The sequence below is a fragment of the Triticum urartu genome, chromosome 7A (assembly GCF_056163025.1).
Source record: "Triticum urartu cultivar PI428250 chromosome 7A, HENAU_Tu73, whole genome shotgun sequence".
NCBI classification, from domain to species: domain Eukaryota; kingdom Viridiplantae; phylum Streptophyta; class Magnoliopsida; order Poales; family Poaceae; genus Triticum; species Triticum urartu.
In genome coordinates this window covers 99,940,636-99,957,477 of record NC_141879.1, presented here as the reverse complement: position 1 = coordinate 99,957,477, position 16,842 = coordinate 99,940,636, and the positions used below count along the sequence as shown (strand labels likewise).

Sequence of the window (16,842 nt, the reverse complement as noted above, 5' to 3'; positions counted from 1 at the left end):
TAGGAGCCATCGGCCGCAGCGGCAACTTTCTCTTCATCTTGCGAGGAGTCACCATCATCTTCTTCATAGCGGTACCAACAGTCCTTTGCCGCATGTCCTGGCTTGCCATAGATTTGGCAACGAGGCAAATCCGGGCGGGATCTATTGGAGCCACCACTGCCACCACCGCGACGCCCTTTGGAGTTTCCCGAGCGGCCGCCGCCACGTGAGTTGTTGGAGTAGCCACCACCGCCGGAGCCAAACCTCCCCTTGCCATGGGGAGATGGGTGTGAGCGAGAGCCACCACTGCGGCCTCTGAACGCAGAGTTGGCCGACGATTTGAAGCCACCACTGCCACCACCGCGACGCCCTTTGGAGTTTCCCGAGCAGCCGCCGCCGCACGAGTTGTTGGAGTAGCCACCACTGCCGGAGCCAAACCTCCCCTTGCCACGGGGAGATGGGTGTGAGCGAGAGCCACCACCGCGGCCTTTGAACGCAGAGTTGGCCGACGATTTGAAGCTACCACCGGAGCCTTGGTACTGCGCCATGCATTGATCAAAGTTATTGAGCATGGCAAAAAGTTCATCAAGAGTTACCGGGGTGACGTGAGCATCCAGTGCGGAGAAAAGGGGCTGATAGTCTTGGTCCAGCTCGTGGATGATGTAGGACATGAGCTCTTCATCTTGGATGGGTTTGCCTGTCGCGGCGAGTTCATCGGCGAGACCTCTCATGGCGGCGAAGAAGGAGGCCACCGATTGATTTCCCTTCTGCGCATTGATCAGCGCTGTACGGATGTTGTTGACGCGGCTGAGTGACTGTGACGAGAACATGCTTGCTAGTGCCACCCAGAGTCCGCGCGCCTTGGTGATCATGGTCACCGTGACGAGAACCTCCTTGGAGAGGTTTTGGAGCAGGTATCCGAGGACCTGCTGGTCCTCCTTCACCCAAAGTGGATGAAGGGGATTCGGCTCGGTGGTCTCCTTGCCGGCGGCGTCCTTGCTGGTGAGGTCCTTGGCCGGCTCTGTCGCCGTGCCGTCGACGTAGTGGAAGACGTCGGCGCCCCGCAGCTGCGGTGAGATCTGGGTCCGCCACAGAACGTAGTTGGTGCGGGAGAGCTTCTCCAGGGCTCCACCGCTGAGCGGCGACTAGAAGGAGGCGGAGGAGGAAGACATGGCTGCGCACTTGATGGAGATGGATTAGCTAGGGTTTTTGGTGGAAGAAGAAGGCTCTGTATACCATGTGGGACTCGCGGTAAACGTCTTAGCCTTCCTGGCCGACGTGTTGCATGTTAAATAGAAGGGTTGCGAGCCCAAATATGCGTACAGGTTGTTGAGATAGATACACCTTGTAAAGGAAGAAAACTAGGGATAAAAGGAGATAAAGATACAAAATAGTTTAGCTAACTAACTGCTCCTCCGGCGGTGTTGATCTCCCTTCCTACGCCTTGTACAAGTCTACACACACGCAACCATATCATCACGTTTGACACGTCGCACTACGTGCACCATGCTGCTGGGTGCTGCTGCATCTTAAGAGTTCCGATAGTCATGTACGATAACTCTGAATTTCAAATTTGAAGGATTTTCTGGTGTGTGATTTCTGCATGGACATGACGCTTGTTCCTCCCTGAGTATAAGCTATGTATGTCAAACGATGCTGAACTATGTGGAGTGGTAAAATTTGGTTTCGGCACCATTGATGTCGCTTGAGATAAATATGATTTTTTTTGAAAAATTGCACTTAGGCCCCGATTGGATTGAGTTTTCGACCAAAATACCTCCATAAGAAAAAGTCGGGTGAGTTGGTTCCAAGTGCTTGGTTCGTCGTCGTATTGGGTCTGTATTATTTACGCTGGTATATTCCCTGTTACGTTCGTATGCGGCAGGTTTAAGATACACGCTTCTACACATCGTTTCCTTTCCACGCGGAAATCTTCTGTGGCCGGTATTATACGCCTGTAAACTAAATCCGGCAGTATACTGTTACAGGGAAGCAGGGTCTTACATGTTAAAACTGTCCCTGGGCGGGTGCTCCGATTACTTAGGGCATGTACAATGGTTCTATCTTAGGACTGCCATGTAGGATAAATGATGAGGTGGAGAAAAGAGAAATCTTACGAAAAGGCTTGTCTTCTCTTATTTAACAGAAGACAAGAGATGATCTTTTAGCACAGTTTGTCTCACTATATTTTTAGAAATAGCTAGTTATTAAAGATAAGACTAAGAGATGATTCATTGTAGACATGTTTTTTTGTCATCTTTAAACTACATACAAGAATTAAGATAAGACTATCTTATAAATCATTGTACATGGCCTTATCTGCCAGCTGGGATGGTAGATGGTCGTTACGTGAACGTCAAGCCGGAATGGCTCAGGCACACAAAAGGGGCTGATCCATCCGACTGCATCCTGAACTACATTTTTTTGTAGGGTGAAAGAGCTTTATTCCATTGTCATAGTGTTACAATCTCGAGCCAGCTGCTCCTCACAACACGGAGGACTCGAATTCAATCATACCGCAGTACAACACTCGATACGGCTATAATGTGCCCAAAGATGTGCTACCATGTTTTATACTCTACTAATTTTCATAGGAACAAAAACCCTATCAACCAAAATTGCTTTAATCTCTGCATCTAAATGACCATATGCATGACTTAGAAAGCGTGTCGCCCGAGAGGATAGCCAACGAGTTTATAGAATCCGATTGAACGATCACCGATTTGTCAGAATGCTGACTGGCCAGTGCCGGTCCTTGCATAAGAGCATGGATCTCCGACTCCAATGCATCATTACAATTGAATATATACCTGTACGCCGCAAAAATCACAGCTCCATCCTCGTTCCGTAAAACCATCCCAGCCGATGCACGTCCATCCTGTTCAGAGTACGAACCATCTACTGAAAGAGCAACCCAACCTTCAGGTGGGTGAGGCCACGGCTCGGGAATTTGTAAACATTGTATGTTCTCTGTACGATGTATGTCACCCAGTGGCATCTTTCCTTTGATGATCTCATCCACACTATACATCCTGACCAAATTGATGGACTTATAGTAACTGTCCAGATAATCAACAGCCACATCCACGGGGGTCTCACTCTTGCCATGCGCAAAATCATTACGTAACTGCCATATGCGCCAAATAGTCATAATCACCATATCCCTTGTTTGAGCTGAACACTTTGAAAGAAGCTGCAGTAGCCAATCTTGACCAGAATCGGTAAGTGCAGACTCATGAGGGAGTGGCCAGATTTTGCGCAGGCCGCCCCATACTTCCCTTGCATGAGGGCATGTAATAAGAGCATGAAAGCTGCTTTCACTCTCTGTTCCACACATTGGGCAGGTACTCCGAGTTGGAATGTGACGACGTACTTTGCCCAAATTTGTAGCCAAGGCGCCAGTTGATGTCTTCCATGCCATGATGCGCATCTTAAGTGGTACATGTGACTTCCATATCAAACTCCAGATCGGCCGGTCACCTTCCGGCCTAGTACTACTAGCACCTCCTGCATGAGCGAGTTCATGAGCTTCCACAGCTAGCTTATAGGCGGATTTGACAGTAAAGATACCATGCAACTCGGGATACCAGCCAATGAAATCTTGCCTTCTTCTTGGGGAAGTACGAATTTTAAGAATTTCAGCAACATCCATTGGCCAAAAATGCTCCTCAAACCGGTTCAACATCCAAGCTCCGTTAATATCCAAAAATCAGATACACAATTGTACCGACAATTTCTTTTGGGAGTAATAGGGCAAAAATCATACCGTCGAGGGATCCAGGGGTCTCTCCAAGTTCTTACCGAAGCACCATCTCCAATTCTTCAAATTATACCTTTCTTTAGCAACACCAGTCCATGAGCTATACCCTTCCAAATGGCCGAAGATCTTCCGGTAAACACTGTATCAATAATATTGCCATCGGGGAAATATCTTGCTTTTAACAGTCGAGCACACAAACTATCAGGAGACACAATTAGCCTGCATGCCTGTTTTGCAAGAAGTGCTTGGTTAAAAGCTCGCATGTCCCGGAAACCCATACCTCCCTTATTTTCGACAACCTCATCTTGTCCCAGCTCAACCAAGCCATCTTCCTCCTACCCTTCTCCACTCCCCACCAGTACTGCCTCATTAACTTAGTGAGATCATCACAGACCGAATCAGGCAAAAGACGCGCATAATATAAGCAGGAATAGCCTGGGCTACCGACTTGATTAAGATCTCTTTGTTACCAATAGACATAAACTTCTCACTCCAATCCACAAGTCGCTTCTTCAACCTTTACTGTGTAGTTTCAAACCTTCCCTTGTGCATTCTCCCCTTTGATACTGGCAACCCCAAGTATTTGGCCTCAAAAACTTCACTAGAAATATCCAAGATCTGTTTCACTTGCACAGATACCACCTCACTGCAGTTACTAGAAAAAAGGATGGAACACTTCGAAGGGTTTATAAGTTGACCCGTAGCTCGTGCATAAGTGCTCAACAAACCTTTTACAATTGTTGCCTGCTGCTCTGAGGCTTGGAAGAACAATAATGAATCATCCACAAATAGCAAGTGAGAGATCATCAGTGCCCGACGACATATATTAACTCCTTCTAGGCCCTCCTCCGAAATAGCTTTGTTCACCAAGCAAGAAAGTGCGTCAGCAACAAAGAGAAATAAAAACGGAGACAGTGGATCACCTTGTCTGAGTCCACGAGAAGGGGTGAAAGACTCCAGTAATTTTCCATTAAGCTTCACGGAATATTTAACCGAGGACACACATGCCATAATCCACGAGATCCACTTCTGTGAGAAACCCCATTTACCTAGGGCCTTCTCCAAGAACAGCCAGTCCACCCGTTCATAGGCCTTAGAAAGGTCCAGTTTGTAAGCGCAACATGCCGGATAGAGGTTCCAACAGACTGAATATAATCCAAGCATTCAAAAGCCATAATAGAGTTATCTGTGATGAGCCTCCCTGGAATAAACGCACTCTGGTTTTCGGTTATAAGATCAGATAAAATAGGGCGTAACCTGTTAACCATACATTTGGAGACAATTTTATAAATCACATTGCATAAACTTATTGGTCTAAAATCCTTCAGTTTCTTAGGGAACTGTACTTTAGGAATCAAGACAATTGCAGTGTCATTGACACCCTCAGGCATGATACTAGTAGTGAAAAACTCCATTACCCATGCTATAATTTCTTTCTTCAACACTCCCCAATTGCGTTGATAAAAACGAGCAGGAAATTCATCTGTCCCTAGGGCTTTTATTGGCCCAATCTGAAATAGTGCATCTGATATCTCCTTCTCAGAAAAAGGAGCACATGAACTATCATTCATTTGAGCAGTAACTTTTTCTTCTATGCACCCTAAAACATCATCTGGAGATAGAGTCGGGTCCTTAGTGTATACCTCCTGGAAGTAGGACCTCGTCATCAACTCCATCTCCGAGGGTGAGATGCACCAGGTACCATCAAGTTTACGAAGATGCTGAATGTAATTGCGCCTCGCTCGCCACACAGCCCTACGGTGCAGATATTCAGTATTCCTCTCACCTTCCTTTAACCAATTAATTCTAGAACGCTGCAACCATAACATTTCTTCTCTGTAGAGAAGTTAATCTAGCTCATTCATTTTCTCCTTAATTGATGCCCCGTCAGCAGCACCTTGTTGCAAATCCGCTAGCTGGGTTCACAGATTTTCAATGTCTCGAAGAACATGTTCAAAGGTTTTGTTGCTCCACTCCTTCAAATTCCTCATTAGATCCTTTAGTGAGTGCGCCACTGAACCCAAGTTCCCGTGCGGCCTATGTTTAGCCCATGAATTGGCGATCACCCCCGGAAGGGAGGGATCCCTTTCCCACATAATTTCGTATCTTGACGCACCCCTCCTTTTCCGATCAATATCCATGGGAACCATCTCCAGAATGACTGGACAGTGGTCCGAGCATGACGATGCCAAGTGGACCACCCTGAAAGCCGGGAAAAGGTCTCTCCAATGTTCATCAGCGCACACGCGGTCTAACCAGATCCGAACATTATTATTTCCATACTGGCCATTGTCGTATGTGAAAGGAACTCCCAAGAAACCCAGGTCTTCCAACTCACACAATATCAAGCAGTCTCGAAATGCAGCCATTTGAGATTCAGATCGCAACGTTCTGGACATATGCTCATGTTGCCACAAGGCTTCGTTGAAATCACCACACACAAGCCATGGTTCCTGCGAGACCCCTCTCAAGCATGTCAGATGATCCCACATAATGTGCCTATTCTCCACCCTTGGTTCGCCATACACAAAAGTCATACGCCACCTCTTATCAGAACTTTTGTCCTCCACCATAACATCAATATATCTTTGACATGCATCCAGAACAGTGACCAACAAAGCTTCATCCCAGTAAAGTGCAATACCACCACTCAGTCCTGAACTACACACTCCATAGAAACCCTTCAGCCCAAATCTCCATCTTAACTTCTCCATCTTCACACTAGCTTGCCTAGTTTCACACAGAAAGACAAGCTTGGGGATGTTGGTTTTAGCGAGGGCCAACACCTCACGAACTGTCCGGCGGTTCCCCACCCCCGGCAGTCCCAAATCAGGGCATTCATTGTTCCCGGCGCGGCTCCTCGCGAGAGCCCACCGAATTATTGGTATCGTCGAGAAAATTCACACTAGTTTTTTCTGTTTTACTTTCTGAGCTGGACGTAGGATATGACACAATATCATCCTCACCATTACCTGTTGTTATTGCTAGCACTGGAACACTCTGATTCCTTTGATCAGTCCCATTCTCGCCTTCCAAAAGCAGACGCTTCCTTACACCTTTGTCCTCATCCATACTCACCTTATTTAAGTCAATAACACCATGATCAACCAGGCCGTTAACAGCATGGAGATTCTTAATTGGGGGTAGTCCTACTATCATGCAGGTCCTCACTGCCATTAGCAGCAGATGTAGCCGCAGCAGTACTTCCAGTCCCGTGATTCTCAGCCCTGTACATATTAGGTGGATCCGCGTATAACCAGTCACCAAATTTCAGATCCTTTGCAGTGTATACACCTGAGCCACACTCCTTAAACTCATGACCAATTCTCCCACAAAACTTACAGAAGCGTGCAAGTTTCTCGTATCTCATAGCAAACACCTGCCTGTCCTTCCCCTTGATAATACTGACATGTTTCATAAGGGATTCTCTAACATCATGTTTGACCTTGATTCGTACATAGTTACCTCTGGAATTCCCAGCAAGCCTAAATTCCATAATTTCTCCAGCCTTACGGATGAGCTTTTCCACAATGTCCTTGCTACAATATCCTTCCGGCAGCTTATGAATCTGTAGCCATATCGGCATATGAACCAGCTGCATGTCCTCAACTCGACTGAAACCATTGTAAGGATGCAGCAGCACTGCCCAAAATCTGAACAACCACGGTCCTTGGTACATAATTCGTTCCCAGTCGCCTAGACAAGATGCATGCACGACGAATAGGTTGGCCCCCTTCGGCTTGAATTTCACTGGTTGCGCCGGGTTCCACGCTGCCCTCATTTCTTTGAAGAACGCCGCTTGGCTGATGGTCTTGTCGGTATGGAAACGAGCAAGAGCCATCCACCTAACGCGTTCATTGATCTCTAGGATCTCCTCGTCAATTACCAGATCGTCGAAAACTTCGTCTTCAAGGTCAAGTTGCCCAAAAAAGTCATCCAGGTCACCTATTCGATCTGCCCGCGACCCGCCACTCGTTGCCGGGCGTGCATCCGAGGGAGATGCCATCACCGTTCCCGTCAAGGGAAACCCACTCACGATCTCTGATGGATTGGTGGAACTCAGGGCGATTTGAAATCACCAAGAGGAAAAGAAACCCTAGCCGCCGCTAGGGGAGTCCGAGGGTAATGGTTTTTGTTGAAGGGAAGATTCTTGATATACATCCTGAACTACATTACTTACTCTATTTTCATGGAAATATGGATCCGGGAGGACGTATAGTATATATAAAAGTAAGTAGATTATTATATCCACCAGCATCGCTAATAGCCAGAGTTGCATCGTGCAGGTTAGGTGTTTCTTAATAAACATATTGTATATACTATATATAGTAGGTACATGCATGCGGGGTTGTGTCCAATTGGAATATTACATTGTGCAACTCATCAATTGTGTGATACTAATTAATACTGCATTACCTCCTATCTCTTGTTTTTTAGAAAAACTTTCAACCTACTTATTTTCAATCATGGCAGTACAAAAAACATCAGATTGATAATAAAAATTACAACTAGGTCCATCGAGCACCTAGCGACGAGTACAAGGACTAGAGTGAGCCGAAGGCGAGCCACCCTCATCGCCTCGTCCCTCGGCGGAGCCGGACAAACAGTCTTGTATTAGATAGCCAGGAAGTCATCGAGTTAAGACCCCATTGGATCAGTGCACCAGAGCAGGAATCATCGCAGATGAAGAAAGTCGTAGATCGGAAGGGACAAACCTATAAACACCCAAACAAAGACAAACGAAGACCGGATCCAAACAGATCCACTGAACACCAGCAACGACTGAATCGCGTGAGATCCAACGGAGACTCACCTCCACACGCCCTTCGACCAAGGTAGATGCACCATCGGGACGGGGATAGAACGTGAAAGACATTATTCCTTCTAAGGAATATCGCTGCTGCCACACATCCCTAAGACGTTGAACCTAATAGAAACGAGAACGAGATCGCTCCTTTCAGTGGGGGCCCGAGGTCCTCCGCACCTCCATGGTCCCAAATATTTATAGGCCTAGTATATATATTATACCTCCGATTGGTCGGATCGGTGTCACTCGGTTGGTGATCAGGCGCTCGACCATCAGGCGATGTGGAGACTATCAAAGTGATCGGAGTCTCGCTAAGACGCTCGACGATGTTGTATAGCAATGCTTGTGCCTCCAGTGCGTGGGGCTGGCGATCGATATGATGTGTTAGAATTTGTTAATCATTTGTGTCGCAATTCATTACCTGCATGCTGCGAGTCATGAATTCGCAGTCGGCGTGATAAAACCCGAGGATAGGAGAATAGCCAGAGAATGTGACAAACTGGAATCTCCTAGTAATTCGATCATAAGAGAAATAGTTAAGACTGAGGTCATGCTTCTTGTGGACTCATGCGATACCTACATATGTTGTGTGATACGCCTGCGTCAGCTAACGTTACGTGGACCTACACGTGCCTCCTGTGCATTGGGCATATGGGCCTAGGGTGACCGCCCCCTGACCCCCTCTCAGAGCCAGAGTGAAGTCCTTTGTCCAGTGTGGACTCAGCAGTGGCGAAGATCTACGCCGTTCTCCCTTTTGAGGGTGTTGTCGTGGAGTTTAGCTATGCTAGGTCATAGCGTAGGGGTGTTTAGTTCTTTCGGTGCTCATTACTGGTAGCGCAGTCGCGTGCGTTCTGCGTGTGTTAGATATCTAAGGATCGGCTTTGTGGGAGAGTTACATGACCATCTTGTATTGTTCGGTCGTGTACTTCTTTGATTGTTAATTTATTTACAAAGCGAGGGAAAGCCTGTTCAAGAGCCGGCCCCGAGCTTGGGCTTCAAGAAACTTTGTGAGTGTGTAAGATGATCATGTATTAATAAAAAGTACATCTCTATACATCTTGACTTTAGACTAACTATAGATGACATGACAATGACATATAGCTAGCAATTGGCTCTATTATTATCCTTGTTCTTAGAGGATCTATAGCCAGGCTCCCCAAATCCTCCTCAAACATCCGCGGCGCGCCCGTTCAGTGACTATACAGGAGAGAGAAGAAAAACTATGACCCAATACGACCTCTCATATCATCCTTATACGCCTGACTTGTATGCAGACCTTCATATTCAGACCAAATGTAGGGAGGATATGAGAGCTCGTGGACGCGTCCATACGCACATGACCAGTCCGCCATGTAAGACACGGCCCACTCTAGACCACCTTTTCTTTTTCTTTATTATTTCTTTAATTTTCTCTCTTCATCGTCAAGAATCACATGTAAGTGACTAAACATATAAGAAATAAAATGAGAAGCATGACTGCATATGCACAAACAAATAGAGTCTTAAAATGGACACGACCGGACACTGATCAGGCGCATCGCGGATGTTTAGGGGAGCGAATTTGCTAAGTCTGGTTGTACATGCTCTTACGATCTGAACATCCTCCTGCACGCCAAGACCACCCAAGGTTCAAACACACGGTAACTCAACGGGGGAGGCCAGCTACATTATGTGAAATATTTGGAAGTCAGACCAATAAGAATGTTTCAAGCCACCTCGCGTACCTCGGCTCAAGTTGCGACCCTTTCTCGTGAAGCAATTGACCTCCATGTCTTTGCCACCACTAGGGATGCAAACGCGTCTAGTTCGAGCAAGTTGGACTAGACACAATTCGTCTTATACTATAATTCAACCGAGCTGAATTCAGCGAAGCTCAATGTCGAGCTGTAGAAAGTGGCTCTTGCTTAACTTGTATACATCCCGAGCTAGTTTTGAGATAAATAAAATGATACTTTTATAATATAAGGTTTTTTCAAACACTAGTAGAAAAAGGGCCATTTGTCCCGGTTCGTAAGGGCTATTTGTCCTGTTTGTTGAACCGGGACTAAAAGGTCGTTATTAAAGCCCTAGGCCTTTAGTCCCGGTTCTTACACGAACCGGGACAAATGGGCCTCCACGTGGCCAGTGCGTCGAGCCCAGGCAGGAGGCCCTTTGGTCCTGGTTGGTGGCACCAACCGGGACCAATAGGCATCCACGCGTCAGCAGCTCGCAGGAGCTGAGGTTTTTGTTTTTTAAGGGGTGGGTTTAGTGGGTTTCGGGGGGTTAATTTAGGTGTTTCATGTATTGTGTTAGTTAGCTAATTAATAGAGAGAAGTGTCCTCTTTTATCTCCGTGCTTGGTCGACGCTACGTACTATACGTATAGAGAGGACTCGACACGCTAGCTAGTAAGCAAAAATGAAGGAAACAGAAGATCGTCATGAACATATGTATATAGAGAGAAGTGATATCGACCTCTCCTTCTCCGAGAGATTGGTCGAACAACAAGTTTTCGTATATCTATCCAACGCTACTGGCTACTTATATACAATATAAGATCTCTTACAATATAATCCCCTAATTATATATGAACTCAGGGTCCACATGGTATTCTCCGTCTTTATCGATCACATGGTCAAGAAAGAATGCCACCAATTCCTCTTGAATTAATCGCATGCGATCTGGTGCTAGGAGTTCATCCCGCATCCGAAACATCTAATTTGAAGAAGGGGGTCAATACATATATATGAATGAATGAAAATCAACACAATTGATGGTAATAAAATAAAATTCTGAATATTATTGCTTACGCACTTCATATTGTTCTTTAGTGTAGCCCCGCTCACAGGTCGTGTGGCGGATGGACTCGCAAACGTAGTATCCATAGTAATTATTCCCGGCTTCCTGCCACAACCACTTTACAAGAAATAGAGGTCAATCAAACTGATAAGCAAGCATGCTAAATGGTATTGATGAAACTAGCGCTTGAATCACTAGGAGATGCGCGGAACTTGCTAGTAGTACTTACTTTTGGGTGTTTAAATTGCAGCTTCTTCGGCAGTCCCAGAGCTTTTGAGGTGATTTTTTTCCAAACCCTGCCAGACAAAGAAAACAATTACTTGATATCAGGAAGTGAACAAAGTTGCCGATATGGTGCGATAATGATTGATTTAACTTACTTCTCGAGCATTTGAGTCATGCCCGCATACTCCTGGGGATCTTTTTGTCTCGAGTATAAGACGGTTACTAGTCCCTGCTCAAGCTTAATCTCCAGAAGAATATAGTGGAACTTGCGCACGCATGCATAAATTATCAATTACATTACTATAACCTCGACTAATAAGGGAAACCGAATATGCACAAGAAAGTAACACTCACTTGAAGTTGTAAGGAAAGAGTATTATAGCTTTGTTTTGATTTAATACCAACGATCGTAGCAAGTTGGCCTCAGTATCTTTTTCCTGAAATTCAACCAAATATGTGATACATCCATTTTGCATCATGCTTTTATATCGATATTTATTGCATTATGGGCTGTTATTTCACATTATGTCACAATACTTATGGCTATTCTCTCTTATTTTATATGGTTTACATAAGGAGGGAGAATGCCGGCAGCTGGAATTCTGGGCTGGAAAAGGAGCAAATATTAGAGACCTGTTCTGCACAACTCCAAAAGTCCTGAAACTCCACGGAATACCTTATAATAAATAATGAAAAATCCTCGCCAAAGATGAAGACCAGGGGGCCCACACCCTGTCCACGAGGGTGGGGGCGCCCCCCCTAGGGCGCGCCCCTACCTCGTGGGCCCCCTGGTGGCTCTCTGATGACCATCTTCTGCTATATGAAGTCTTTCGTCGAGAAAAAAACCAGAAGCAACCTTTCGGGACGAAACTCCGCCACCACGAGGCGGAACCAATCTAGGGCTCCGGCAGAGCTGTTCTGCCGGGGAAACTTTTCTCCCGGAGGGGGAAAACATCACCATCGTCATCACCAATGCTCCTCTCATCGGGAGAGGGCAATCTCCATCAACATCTTCATCAGCACCATCTCATCTCAAAACCCTAGTTCATCTCTTGTATCCAATTCTTGTCTCCAAGTCCGGGATTGGTGCTAGTAGGTTGCTAGTAGTGTTAATTACTCCTTGTAGTTGATGCTAGTTGGTTTAATTGGTGGAAGATCATATGTTCATATCCTTTATGCATATTATTACCCCTCTGATTATGAACATGAATATGCTTTGTGAGTAGTTACGTTTGTTCCAGAGGACAAGGGAGAAGTCTTGCTATTAGTAGTCATGTGAATTTGGTATTCGTTCGATATTTTGATGAGATGTATGTTGTCTAGCCTCTAGTGGTGTTATGTGAACGTCGACTACATAACACTTCACCATTATTTGGGCCTAGAGGAAGGCATTGGGAAGTAATAAGTAGATGATGGGTTGCTAGAGTGACAGAAGCTTAAACCCTAGTTTTTGCGTTGCTTCGTAAGGGGCTGATTTGGATCCATATGTTTCATGCTATGGTTAGGTTTACCTTAATACTTTTGTTGTAGTTGTGGATGCTTGCAATATAGGTTAATCATAAGTGGGATGCTTGTTCAAGTAAGAACAGCACCCAAACACCGGTCCACCCACATGTCAAATTATCAAAGTACCGAACACGAATCATATGAACATGATGAAAACTAGCTTGACGATATTCCCATGTGTCCCCGGGAGCGCTTTTTCTTATATAAGAGTTTGTCCAGGCTTGTCCTTTGCTACAAAAAGGATTGGGCCACCTTGCTGCACTCTATTTACTTTTGTTACTTGTTTCTCGTTACAAATTATCTTATCACAAAACTATCTGGTACCACTTATTTCAGTACTTGCAGAGAATACCTTGCTGAAAACCGCTTATCATTTCCTTCTGCTCCTTGTTGGGTTCGACACTCTTACTTATCGAAAGGAGTATGATAGATCCCCTATACTTGTGGGTCATCAAGACACTTTTCTGGCGCCGTTGCCGGGGAGTGAAGCGCCTTTGGTAGGTGGAATTTGGTAAGGAAAAATTTATATAGTGTGCTGAAATTTACTGTCACTTGTTACTATGGAAAGTAATCCTCTGATGGGCTTGTTCGGGGTATCTTCACCCCGACCAGTAGAGCAAAGAGTTGCTCCTCGACCTACAGAACCTATTGAAAATGAAATTCCTTATGAGTATCCTTCGGGTATGATAGAAAAACTGCTAGCTAATCCTTTTACAGGAGATGTAACAAAGCATCCTGATGAACACCTAATATATGTGGATGAAGTTTGCGGATTATTTAAACTTGCAGGTATACCCGATGATGTTGCTAAGAAGAAGGTCTTCCCTTTATCTTTGAAGGGAGATGCATTGACATGGTATAGGCTATGTGATGATACGAGATCATGGAACTATAGAAGATTGAAATTGGAATTTCATCAAAAGTATTACCCTATGCATCTTGTTCATCGTGACCGCAATTATATATATAATTTTTGGCCTCGCGAAGGAGAAAGCATCGCTCAAGCTTGGGGGAGGCTTAAATCAATGTTATATTCATGCCCCAATCATGAGCTCCCAAGAGAAACAATTCTTGAAAAATTGTATGCTCGGCTTTCTGAAAATAATCGCACCATGCTCGATACTTCTTGTGTTGGCTCTTTTATGATGAAGACTATTGGATTTAGATGGGATTTATTGGATAGAATTAAACGCAACTCTGAAGATTGGGATCTCGATGAAGGTAAGGAGTCAGGTATGACACCTAAGTTTGATTGTGTTAAATCTTTTATGGATACCGATATTTTCCGTAAGTTTAGCACTAAATATGGACTTGATTCTGAGATAGTAGCTTCTTTCTGTGAATCTGTTGCTACTTATGTTGATCTCCCTAAGGAGAAGTGGTTTAAATATCATCCTCCCATAGAAGTAAAAGTAGCTGCACCTATTAAAGTTGAAGAAAAGATTGTCACTTATAATGATCCTATTGTTCCTACTTGTTATGTTGAGAAACCACCTTTCCCTGTTAGGATAAAGGACCATGCTAAAGCTTCAACTGTGGTTCATAAAAGCAATATTAAAACATATACACCTCCTGAGCAAGTTAAAGTTGAACCTAATATTGCTATTGTTAAAGATCTCTTGTCTGATAATATAGATGGGCATGTTATTTACTTCTGTAATGAAACTGCTAGAATTGCTAAACCCCGTGATACAGATAAACCTAGACCTGTGGTAGGCATGCCTGTTATTTCTGTTAAAATAGGAGATCATTGTTATCATGGCTTATGTGATATGGGTGCTAGTGCTAGTGCAATACCTATTGACTTATACAAAGAAATTATGCATGACATTGCACCTGTTGAGTTAGAAGAAATTGATGTCACTATTAAACTTGCTAATAGAGCTACTATTTCACCAATGGGAATTGTTAGAGATGTTGAAGTATTGTGTGGGAAAACTAAATATCCTGCTGATTTTCTTATTCCTGGTTCCCCACAAGATAGCGTTTGTCCCATTATATTTCGTAGACCCTTCTTGAATACTGTTAATGCTACCATAGATTGCACAAGGGATGTTGTTACTGTCGGCTTAGATGATATGACTCATGAGTTTAATTTCTCTAAATTTAGTAAACAACACCGTGAAGAAGAATTGCCTAGTAAGGATGAAATTATTGGTCTTGCTTCTATTGCCGTACCTCCTAGTGATCCTTTAGAACAATATTTGCTAGACCATGAGAATGATATGTTTATGAATGAAAGAAGGGAAATAGATGAATTATTCTTTAAACAGGAACCTATTCTGAAACACAATTTGCCTGTTGAAATCCTAGGGGATCCCCCTCCACCTAAGGGTGATCCCGTGTTTGAGCTTAAACCGTTGCCTGATAATCTTAAATATGCTTATCTTGATGAAAAGAAGATATATCCTATTATTATTAGTGCTAACCTTTCAGAGCATGAAGAAGAAAGATTATTGAAAACTCTAAAGAAGCACCGTGCTGCTATTGGATATACTCTTGATGATCTTAAGGGCATTAGTCCCACTCTATGTCAACATAAAATAAATTTGGAAGCAGATGCCAAACCAGTTTGTGATCCTCAACGACGTCTGAATCCTAAAATGAAAGAAGTGGCAAGAAAAGAAATACTAAAGCTTCTGGAGGCAGGTATAATTTATCCCGTTGCTGATAGTCAGTGGGTAAGTCCTGTTCATTGTGTCCCTAAGAAGGGAGGTATTACTGTTGTTCCTAATGATAAAGATTAATTGATTCCACAAAGAATTATTACAGGTTATAGGATGGTAATTGATTTCTACTAATTAAATAAGGCTACTAAGAAAGATCATTACCCCTTACCTTTTATCGATCAAATGCTAGAAAGATTATGCAAACATACACACTACTGCTTTCTAGATGGTTATTCTGGTTTCTCTCAAATACATGTGTCGGCTAAAGATCAATCAAAGACTACTTTTACATGCCCTTTTGGTACTTTTGCTTATAGACGTATGCCTTTTGGTTTATGTAATGCACCTGCTACCTTTCAAAGATGCATGATGGCTATATTCTCTGACTTTTGTGAAAAGATTTGTGAGGTTTTCATGGACGACTTTTCCATCTATGGATAATCTTTTGATGATTGCTTGAGCAATCTTGATCGAGTTTTGCAGAGATGTGAAGAAACTAATCTTGTCTTGAATTGGGAAAAGTGCAACTTTATGGTTAATGAAGGTATTTTCTTGGGGCATAAAGTTTCTGAAAGAGGTATTGAAGTTGATAAAGCCAAGGTTGATGCTATTGAAAAGATGTCGTGTCCCAAGGACATCAAAGGTATAAGAAGTTTCCTTGGTCACGCCGGATATTATAGGAGGTTCATTAAGGACTTCTCAAAAATTTCTCGGCCTCTGACTAATTTATTACAAAAAGATATACCATTTGTCTTTGATGATGATTGTGTAGAAGCATTTGTAATACTTAAGAAAGCATTAGTCTCTGCACATATTGTTCAGCCACCTGACTGGAATTTACCCTTTGAAATTATGTGTGATGCTAGCGATTATGTTGTAGGTGCTATTCTAGGGCAAAGAGTTGAAAAGAAATTAAATGTTATCCATTATGCTCGTAAGACTCTAGACAATGCTCAAAGAAATTATGCTACTACTGAAAAAGAACTTTTAGCAGTTGTATTTGCTTGTGATAAGTTCAGACCATATATTGTTGATTCTAAAGTAACTATCCACACTGATCATGCTGCTATTAAATATCTTATGGAGAAGAAAGATGCTAAACCTAGACTTATTAGATGG

The 16,842-nt window shown here is 43.8% G+C and overlaps 2 protein-coding genes across 2 annotated transcripts; both read right to left on the bottom strand.

Moving 5' to 3' along the window:
• Positions 1 to 5,661: 5,661 nt before the first annotated feature.
• On the bottom strand, positions 5,662 to 6,453 carry LOC147958249 (uncharacterized). Its single transcript, XM_087532012.1, has one exon. It carries the CDS (start codon positions 6,451 to 6,453, stop codon positions 5,662 to 5,664), a length of 792 nt encoding a protein of 263 aa, XP_087388138.1.
• Positions 6,454 to 6,872: 419 nt separating this feature from the next.
• Positions 6,873 to 7,745, bottom strand: LOC147958248 (uncharacterized). The gene has a single exon (XM_087532011.1). The coding sequence runs from the start codon at positions 7,743 to 7,745 to the stop codon at positions 6,873 to 6,875; it is 873 nt and encodes a 290-aa protein (XP_087388137.1).
• Positions 7,746 to 16,842: the final 9,097 nt, after the last annotated feature.